General features: G+C 40.6%; 1 protein-coding gene across 2 annotated transcripts in view; it reads left to right on the plus strand.

The window, feature by feature from the left end:
* Positions 1–11104, plus strand: part of LOC122540385 (multiple epidermal growth factor-like domains protein 6) — a 430729-nt gene that overhangs the window by 67413 nt on the left and 352212 nt on the right. For both annotated transcript variants that reach the window (XM_043676046.1, XM_043676049.1), the window contains exon 4: positions 1782–1886. In XM_043676046.1, coding sequence (XP_043531981.1) covers positions 1782–1886 — 105 coding nt within the window. The remainder of the gene's footprint in view (positions 1–1781; positions 1887–11104) is intronic.

Raw genomic sequence — 11104 nt, forward strand, 5'->3', positions numbered from 1 at the left:
CCTCTTGCACCTGGAGTATTTTGGAAGAATCCGTAGGTAAGGATATTAGTGAGAGTGGGTCATGTAATTTTGTGGCTAGTTGATTTACAAATCTTCTCAAAATTCTCTATATTTTAGTCTGTTAGCTTTTTAATGTTAAGCTTGGTGCACTCAACTGGTAGGTGAGAACAGATTTATGAAGAACAATTGCTGACTGTCTCCATGTTAACATTATCTCTAAGATTGTTAGGGAATGATACGGATACTGATGAGTTTCTTATTCCATTATTTACAGGCTTTCACAGGAATTATTCTATTATTATCAATAACTACTATATACAATGACAGCTTCTATTAATAATAATTTTTCATATCCTGAATATGTGGTAGAATGAATTGCCAGAGAATTCACTGCGTCATATGTTTTGAACTCAGTGGAATCAGCTGGCCCAAGACTTGTCAAATTCTGAAGAACCCATTATAACACAACTCGCTCTGTACCTCTTTCACTCTGGCGTTTAAGAATCCACCATATGTTTCAATGTATTACCTCATTCAAGTAGCTGGACTTTTTTTTTAACAAGAATGACTCCATAAACTGTGCTTTTACAAGGCTGAGCTAACGGTTTGATTGCCTTTTCTTATTAGATAAAAGATTATTTGACTGGAATCCTCTTAACTGAACATTAACAAAATGTCATATTTTGCTTTATAATACTCCCATGAAGCACTTTAGGATGTCTTGTTATGTTAAAATTGCTATACAAATATAAGTTGTTGTTATTGCCAAACAAAGTTAATAAAAAGTTCCTTAGAAGATATTTTTACCTCCTGCGACTGCCTTCCACAATTCCAGCCAATGCAAACTTCTGAGGAAGACAAAATAAAGGTTAAAAAATTGTGACCAATTCGAAGAAAAATTCTCAGAAACTCGTCTCATTTCCCTCTGGTAATTAAGCAAATTCCAGAAGAATTATGTTTAGCCACCACTGGGCGAATAACTCATTAATAAACCCCTCTAACTCCCTCCTCCCTTAGGAATGTCTCAACTTTCCATAAGGAGCTGCTCAGTAATTTTAGTTCATCTTCTTCTATTCTTTGCAACCTTGATAATGTCTTGAACTGTGGCGTTGAACCTTCACTCTCATGTTGCATGATGTGGGGGGCGTTTAACCATTCGCTCTGGTGGGGGCCTTGACCTCTCTCACTTAAGACCTTTTACACTTGAGGGTCTTGGTGAATTTTGGTCCTTCACCCAAGTTATTCAGTAAGTCTTTTGAAAAAAAACTGAAATGGTAACTGCAGTTTGTCTGATTTTGCAGTTGGCTTATTTACAATAAGCCATAGCAACATGTTCACCTGAGGTAGCAGCAAACTATTTTCAGCCTCAAATCTGAACTGACAGGTGTTTAAAGGGGGAAAACTGGACAAGGTATTAATAGGAATATGACAAGAAAGGAGACTAGCAGAACTCGCAGTGGAGTTAAAAGGGGGTGAGAGAGTTCTCTCGACTGGGCACTTGTGATTTAGGAAAACAGTAAGCTCAAATACCGAGGTCAGTCAAGAATACAGGGAAGCAAACTGAAGCAGGTGAAATTAGGGTTAGATACCGCACCACAAACTGACGTTGATTGTGAATTTATGACCCAAATGGAGTAATTGTTACAGGTAAATGATAAAAGAAAAATAGTTTACAGAAACCAGCCTGCTTTCATCGAGTTTAAGCCAAGTGGGTGCTGTTCACATTTGCCTTTTGTGATTAATGGGAGGTCTCTCTCTCTCTATCTCTCTCTGACCTACAGCCATTTGCAGTTATGGTGTATGCTTTAATGGTGGCAAGTGTATTGAGGGAATGTCACAGTTGTGCCACTGCCCACAGGGTTTCCAAGGTCCTCGTTGCCAGTATGGTGAGTAGCCATTTTATGTTCCTGTTCCTTTTCACATGTTAGATATGTAGTTTTTTAATGTTGGCAGGGCTGTGGGAGGGAAGGTAACAGAGAGAATTTACTGAAGATGGTACGTCAGAATTTTAAACAATGTTGAAAATTATGGATCAGTGGATAACTTGCAGCAAGCTGTAAGAGATGGATATTATGTGCAATTGGTTGGCTGATTCAACCAACCAGGTAATCATCATGTTTGGACTGTGAGCTATTAATCATGGGAGTGTTAAAATAAGAACAGAAGTCAGTCATTCAGCCCCTCTAGCCTGTTTCGTCATTCAGTTAGATTATGGTCGATTTGAATCTCGATTCCAGTTATCTGCCGTGATTCTGTAATCCGGAGCAAAATGCTTTCAGTCTTAGTTTCGAAAATTTCAGGTGACCACCCCCCTCCCCTCTCCTTTCATCATTTCCCATTGCCTCAAAAGCTTTCTATTTCAATTCACTTTGGGATGCACGTGAAGAACTGCACCCTGACATTACCCTAATAATAGAGACAAGCTTTTTCCCAGGTTGAACGATTCAATAACGAGAGGTCATGCTTTCAAGGTGAGAGGTGGAAAGTTTAAGGGGGAATACACGTGGCAAGTACTTCACACAGAGGGTGGTGGGCGTTTGGAATGCGTTGCCAGCAGAGGTGGTAGAGGCAGGCACGATAGATTCATTTAAGATGTGTCTGGACAGATGCATAAGTAGGTGGGGAGCAGAGGGATACAGATGCTTAGGAATTGACTGACAGGCTTAGACAGTACATTTGGATCGGCTCAGGCTTGGAGGGCCGAAGGGCCTGTTCCTGGGTTGTAAACTTTCTTTGTTCTTTGTTATTTAAATGGAAAAACTCAAATGTTAATGTTATGTTTCCATGTTTTAAACTGCCTTCACTGTTATGTCTTTTTGTAGAAGTTACCACTTTCTTACTGGGACAGGGAGAGGTGTGTTCATTTTCCCTTGGTTGTAGATGTTTCAGGATGGAAATAAACTAAAATCCAAATAGTGTGAGAACGGAAAGGATGAGGGGGGTCAAAATTATCCAGATGTGCTGTGAATGGAACAACATTTTCTGGAATTCAGTCCCCGCTCTTTTATCATTTAGGAGTGGCTAATGGAGTTTAATTTAGGTAAATGTGAGGTGCTGCATTTTGGAAAGACAAATGAAGGCAATGAGTACCTCCAGACTTTTTGTTCACAAAACCACTTTGAAATTCCATCCCAGTGTATCTTGGCCATAGAGAGCATGTTTTCAACCCATGGCCCCTGCTGGATTGGCAGACTTAAGCTTGAACATCGAAAGGACACCACAGCTATCTGCAGTACCCCTGAACTGCCCTGCCCAACGCAGTAACAATAGAACTTATGGTCATGATCCTATCCTCCCATTTCATATAATTGAAACAGCCTATCTAACTGGTTTGCTTTCAATATCACCACATGTTAAAAACTTTACCTATTTCCTTGCTAAGTCCAGCCAAGCCCAAGACAAGATATCCAACAATGAAACGCCCATTCTGTTGTCGTGGCTCTGCAGTGCTACGAAATTAAGTAGCCTCAATAATCATCGCCCCATCCCTCCCCCTCACCAGAAACAATATTTTATAGGCAGTTAGTGTATTAGTAAAGAGTGTATTAGTACTCCCTACCTTCCCTTGAGGATTTCAGCCATTTCCTAAGAATTGCATCCCAACAATGTAGCAGAGATTAAAAAGAAGTGGCCAGCTGACAATCTCTGCTGGAGAAGTAAATGATTTGGTGCACTCAGAAAGTGGAAGTAGGTACAAGATACACAGTCAGCTACTAACATCAGACATATTGTAACTAAACCAGCTGGTAACATAAGACATGCCATAACCAGACATAACACCTATAACGTAAGGCACACTATAACATACAAATCTATCAGATGCCTGACATGACCCCATAATCAAACTGCAGCAATACTTGGGGGGGCCCTATTTAATCAACAGTATTATGTCCTAAAATTAAAAATCACACAACACCAGATTATAGTCAACAGGCTTATTTGGAAGCACTAACTGTTGAAGTGCTGCTTCTTTATCAGGTGCTTCCAAATAAACCTGTTGGTCTATAACTTGGTATTGTGTGATTTTTAACTATCACCTAAAATCTCTTTGTTCATGCCATTTATTCTACAGTTTGCAGACTGGTAAACTGTAATAACTGTATGGACCATTAATCTCCTTTGCTAACCCCCTAATGGCTTTGAGTGCTGACAATTGTTATGGACGAGGCCAGATCACCCAAAACATTCTTAAGCAGGCAGCCCAGGCCATAACTTTGCAATTTGTTTCGGTAAGTGTACTGTGAAAATTACCCAGAGTAAGTTAGCTAGGTTGACTACCAGGTTTCAAAACAGACAAAAATTAAATCACAAAGTTACATAATGAAACACAAAGCACAGAATAAATAGCCCCTATAGAACCCAGTCAATCCAAACTCGACTTAATTATGCTGTTCTGAATGTACATGACAGTCCCAATAAGCAACCCCCCTCTAAAAAAGAGTAAAAAAATGAAACAAATGCTTATAGGTTGAAGTTAGAAGGGCAGAAGGAGAGAGAGAGAGCCTGTTTCCACACAGCTGAACTCCTAACTAGTTCTGGACTGAACTGCCCAGCTAGAGAGCAGACCACTCCCCTTTCATTGTAGAGGTCACTTCTAAAACATGATCACTTTGGCCTGCAGTCTCATCTGTTTACATTTAAACAAAAGGTGTCTCAAAATCCTTTCTCACCTCTGTACCAAACTAGCCACCATGGAGCCAGGAGAGTTTTATGACGCCTCTGAGAAAAACCGAGAACATAGTATTCGTGAGAAAAGGAACAGCTTTTAGAAAAAAAGGGACCAGCTTTGTGACACCTCTGCCCTTAAAGAAAATGAACCATCAATATCAAAAGATGGCTTCATTTTTAAAACTCTTCAGAAACAAACTGGTTAGTAGTCTAAAACACACATATACGCTATACTAACTATACACATACAAACATGTACAATCACGTGCAATTTCAGACTGTGATGCACCTGCCACCGAACGCCCCGTATCTTTACATGCACAATTGTCAAAATGATTGGCTGCAACAACAAGCTCTACCTAAATAGTTTGTCCTTAAAATTTTTCTGCAAGTGTCAATGGGTTATGATCAGTGTATATGATTGTCACAGATGCATTGCTGGAAATATAAGCACTGAAATGTTGTAATGCCAACACCAAGCTCAAAGTCTCTTTCTCTGCCGTTCAATATTTCCTGTTGATGAGCGTTCAACTTCCTGGGAAAATCCCAATGGGTCTTTCTATCTCCTCATCATCCTTCTGCAGGAGCACTGCACTGACACCCATGTCACTGGCTTTGATAGCCACCCTGAAAGGCTTCATGTAATCCGATGTGGCTAATACTGGGACAGTGGCTAACACAGTTTTTAGACTGTCAAATGCCTTTTGAAGGTCCGCTGTCCACTGAAACCTTTTGCCCTCTTTTAACAATTCGGTGAGTGGAGCAGCCACACTGCTAAAGTTCGGCACAAACTTTTGGTAAAATCTACTCAATCCCAGGAACTGTAATACTGCTTTTTCTCGTCGACGGTGTGGTAAATTCCCCAATTATTTTTGATTTCGCATTCCGTGGGCCCATTTGTCCATGTCCAATAACATGGCCCAGGAAGGTGTCTTGGCCTTTGGCAAATTCACTTTTAGCTAGGTTTACCACCAAACCTGCCTTCCGAAGTCCATCGACCAAGTCCGATAAATGCTGTTCCATGAGTGACTAAAAACCACCAGGTCATCAATGTATACCACACAATTGGGTAAATCAGTAATTCCCTTATTAGTTAGTCTCTGAAATGTGGCTGGAGTGTTTTTCATACCAAACGACATGACTTTAAACTGATATAGTCCATTTGGCGTTACGAAAGCCAAAATTGCCTTTGCTCTCTCTGACACAGATGCGTGTCAGTAGCCTCTGAGCAAGTCCAACTTAGAAATGTAACTTGCCTGTCCCATTTTTTTGACACAGTCCTCCAACTGTGGAATTGGATATGTATCAGTCTTTGTCATGGCGTTGACTTTGCGATAGTCTACACATAACTGTTGGGTACCATCTGGCTTTGGCACCATGACTATGGGTGAGCTCCAGTCACTGTAACTCACTTTGTTTGTACCATATCAGAGCATGCGCTGTATCTCCTTCTGAACCCGTGCCAACTTTAGATAGTTATACCTGTAAGGATGTTGCTTAATCGGAACAGCATCTCCTATATCTACATCGTGCACAATTAGGTTAATATTTCCCACTTTATATCTGCATATCTTCCCATATGATAGTAATAACTCTTTCAGGTCATTTTGATTTTCTTGTGGAAGGTAACTCAATACTTTATTCCATTTTTTGACAACTTCCTCATTGTCCAATTTGATTTGAGGAATGTCCAATTTAGAACCCTCTGAACTTGATTTTTCCTTCTGTGCTGTAATCATTAACACCTTCTCCTCTTGAGGGACTGGATGTCCATGGTGAAGATGAGGCGTTGGGGACCGGGGAAGCGGAAATCCTCTTCCTCTTCCCTATCAAAATACCTTTTGAGCATATTCACATGAGACACTGTGACATTTCTCCTGTGTGGAGTCCTTATCAAGTAGTTCACCTCACTCAATTTGATAAGGTCCACTAAACCTGGCTTTTAAAGGCTTACTTGTTACTAGAAGTAACACCAATACCTTATTTCCAATGGCAAAATTGCAAATTTGTGATTTCTTATCCGCTTCCTGTTTTATTGTATGCTGCGATACTTTTAAATGCTGTCTAGCTAACTCTCCAGCTCTATTTAATCATTCTCTAAAATTTGACACATAGTCCAAATGAATGGTCTCTGAATTCTGACTTATTAGTTTTTCCTTAATCAAGTTTAACAGTGCTTTTACTTCATGCCCAAAAATTAATTCAAATGGACTAAATTTGGTCAATTCATTTGGTGCATCTCTGATTGTAAAAAGTACAAACAGAACTTCCTTATCCCAGTCATCTGGATAATCCGGACTATAAGCCCTCAACATGGTCTTTAGTGTTTGATGCCCTCCCACTAGCGCTCCCTGCATTTCTGGATGGTACACAGTAGAGTTGAATTGCTTTATTCCCAGGTTACCCATAACCTCCTTGAATAGTTTGGATGTGAAGTTGATCCTTGATCTGACTTTATCTCTACTGGTAGTCAGTATCTTGTAAAAAAAATTAAGTAATTTTCCTACAACACTTTTAGCTGTGATGTTGGTAATGGGATTGCCTCTGGAAATCTAGCCGACACATCTATTATTGTTAATAAATACTTATTCCCACTTTTTTGTTTGAGGTAGGGGACCTATGCAATCAATCAAAACTCTTGTAAAACGTTCCTCAAATGCTAGAATAGATTTTAAAGATGCAAGTTTTATTACTGCCTGTGGTTTTCCGATTAGCTGACATGTATGACAGTTCAACTACATCGTGTGTAGTCCAGGCCAGTAAAAATGTCTTTGTATTTTAGCCTGTGATCTTCACCTCTAAATTACCTCCAAGTGGTAGCTCATGCCCCACTTGCAGCACCTCCTTTCTATACCTTACTGGCAAAACAATTTGATGAATCTCTGCCCATTTCCCATCTGCTTGAATATGTGATGGTCTCCATTTCCTCATTAAGACACCATTTGTTAAGTAATAACACACAGTGATGTATTCACTGTCCTCTGTATATGCCATTTGATATAACTGTTTTAAATTCTCATCTTTCTGCTGTAACTCAATATGTGTAGCAAAGCTAAAGATGTTTACCTAGTTGCTCCTGCACTGTCCCACTTACTTGATAAAAAAAAACTCAGATAAAGCAATGTCAGCTTCCTTATCTGTGCCTTTTGATGTCTCCAGCTTCAACCTGTGCCTCTGTGATCTTGTGATCACACAATCTGGGAAAATTCCTGGATAAACATCCTTCATTTCTTCAGTTGCCTGTGTCTCCACTGGCTTTTCAACTAGAATAGGCAGCATGCCTCCTGTGAGTTAGCTATATCATTTGCAGGGACAAATTGTATTCCTGCATCTGAGAGTTTGTCCAATACCCCTACCACAAATTCCCCACCCTTCTCTGGACTCTCTAGCCTTACTATACATAATTGAGCACTTTTTGTATCTCCATGAATTCCTGTTACCAGTACTTTTTCTGGCGATAGTCTCTCAGGAGTACATATCTCCTCATCCTTCAGCATTACAGACTGAGAGGGTCCTGTGTCCCTTAATATTGTAACCACTTTACCTGCTACTCCTGGCCTATGTAAATAAACCTTACCCTTGCATGTACATTTTTTAAGCAGATCTGGCACCTCCTCCTTAATCAACCTCTGATCATCTTGTACTCTCTGAGGCAGTCGTCTAACTTCCCTTGTGCTTTTTGTTACTTGTCCAACAGAACTCCCAGGCTTGTCCGGTTTTCCTACATCTGGCTTTCTCCTGGCCCACCAACACTGATTTCATGTGACCCACTCTATTACAGTGAAAATACTGGAGCTTCATAACTTCTTTCTCCCCCTCAAGGGTTTCTTTTTTACCCTGTGGTAAGTTATCCCTATGATCTTCTCTGAGATCCACCTTTCCCTTTCCACCTGAGGATTACTCTTCGCTCCAATTTCTATCTCTCATTGATTGTAGTTGATTCTGGAAGTAAAACGATCTTTTATGGACCAGCTCATAATCATCAGCCACTTCAGCTGCTAACCTTGTCGTTTTAACTCTCTGCTCTTCCACATGAGTTTGCACTACTTCCTCACTAAAGTTACCTTCAGCTTTTATCTCCAGCCTTTTAAGCTGACTTCCCTTTTTAAGTGTCAGTTTTTGAAGTTCAAAAGCTCTCTCTTTTCTTTCTCTTCTGCTGCTCTCTCTTTTTCCCTCACTTCTGCTTTTAATCGTAACTCAAACTGAATCATTTCTGCTGTCCTTTTCCTTATCTCTCACCTTTAACTCAAGCTGCTTCATTTACAAGCCATCTCTACAGTATCCTTAAGATTCTGATGGTGTATCCAGCAAGTTTAAATGCTGAGCTACTGCTGTAATTATCTCTCCTTTCCTCACAGAAGCAAGCAGGTCCAATCCCAGCTGGTCTGCTAATTCCTGCAGTTTGGTCTTATTCACCTTTTGTAAAACTTCCAAAATCACCGCATCCACTTCCAGAAAGCTTTTGGCAGCTGGAAGAGTCATTTCTATCCCAAGCTTTGTCTACCCAACCAAACCAACACCCAAAATAAAGACACTAGCACCGACCACTCGCTGTTTAAATCCCAAATGAGCCCCCAGTCTGTTATGGACGAGGCCAGACCACACAAAACATTCTTAAGCAGGCGGCCCAGGCCATAACTTTGCAATTTGTTTCGGTAAGTGTACAGTGAAAATTACCCAGAATACGTTAGCTAGGTTCACTGCCAGGTTTTAAAACAGACAAAACTTTATTCACAAAATTGCACAATGAAACATAAAGAACAGAATAAAGAACCCCTACAGAACTCAGTCTATCCAAACTAGACTTTATTATACCGTTCTGAATATACACAGCAGCTCCAATAAGCAAACCCTCTTAAAACACAGTAAAAATGGAACCAATGCTTATAGGTTGAAGTTAGAAGGGCAGAAGGAGAGAGAGAGTCTGTTTCCACACAGCTGAACTCCTAACTAGTTCTGGACTGGCACTCCCCTTTCATTGTAGGGGTCACTTCTAAAGCATGACCACTTTGGCCTGAAGTCTCATCTGTTTACATTTAAACAAAATAATCTAATCTAATCTAATCTAAAAAAAAAAGGCCTCTCGAAATCCTTTTTCATTTCTGTACCAAACTAGCCACTCAGAGCCCGGAGAGTTTTATGACTCCTCTGAAATAAACAAAAAACACAGTATCCTTGAGAAAAGAAACAGCTTTTAGAAAAAAGGGACCAGCTTTGTAACTCAACTGTCACTACAAGGGACTGTTAAAAGTTAACCATGTTAGTGTGTAGAATTGGAGCCACCTATAGACTAGGTCACAGCTTTCCTTCCCTAAAGGACATGAGGAGGTACAGTGGCTCAGTGATCAGCACTGCTGCCTTACAGCACCAGGGACCTGGATTCACTTCCCGTATTGGTGACTGTGCAAACTCCACACAGACAATCTCCCCATGCCTGCGTGGGCTTTCTCCGGGTGCTCCGGTTTCCTCCCACAGTCCAAAGATGTGCAGGTTAGGTGAATTGGCCATGCTAAATTGCCCATAGTGTCAGGTGCATTAGTCAGGGGTAAATGTGGGGTAGGGGAATGGGTCTGGGTGGGTTGCTCTTCGGAGGGTCAGTATGGACTTGTTGGGCTGAAGGGCCTGTTTCCATACTGTAGAAAATCTAATCTAATCATTAGTGAACCACTTCTGTGACTGTCTGATAGCTACATGGTCACTCTTACTGATCCTTATTTCCAGGTTTGTTTAATGAAATCTTATATAAAATTACATCATGTAAGCAAAGAAAGAGCCAGTTTATGTTCTTTTCAAGTCTTCTCCCTTTTCCCTCATAAACTTGTCTAACCTCAATTTAAACGCAATTTCACTGCTTGCCTCAACCATGCTCCATGGTAGCTGATTCCCTATTCTCACCACCCTCTGTGAGGAATCCATCCTCTATTTTATATCTTGACGGTTATTTTATATAGGTGGCTTCTAACTTTGCTTGTTCCCAGAGTGGAAACACCTATTCTGCATCTATGCTATTCAAATGCTTTCATAATCTTGAGAACATTCATTTGGTCACTTTTCTTGAGAGAAAAGAAACCCAGAAATGTTTTTTCCTGAAGATATAACATCACATTCCTGATAGTATACTTGTAAATCCTTCTTGCATTCACCCAGTGCTCTGTATCATTTTTTATAATATGGTGGCCACAGTTGTACATTGCATTTATGATTAGATTAGATTACTTACAGTGTGGAAACAGGCCCTTCGGTCCAACAAGTCCACACCGCCCCACCGACACCCACCCATACCCCTACCCCTACATTTACCCCTTACCTAACACTACGGGCAATTTAGTATAGCCAATTCACCTGGCCCTGCACATCTTTGGACTGTGGGAGGAAACCGGAGCACCCGGAGGAAACCCACGCAGACACGGGGAGAACGTGCAAACTCCACACAGTC

This window comes from Chiloscyllium plagiosum, chromosome 34, assembly GCF_004010195.1.
Source record: "Chiloscyllium plagiosum isolate BGI_BamShark_2017 chromosome 34, ASM401019v2, whole genome shotgun sequence".
Classification (NCBI taxonomy): Eukaryota; Metazoa; Chordata; class Chondrichthyes; order Orectolobiformes; family Hemiscylliidae; genus Chiloscyllium; species Chiloscyllium plagiosum.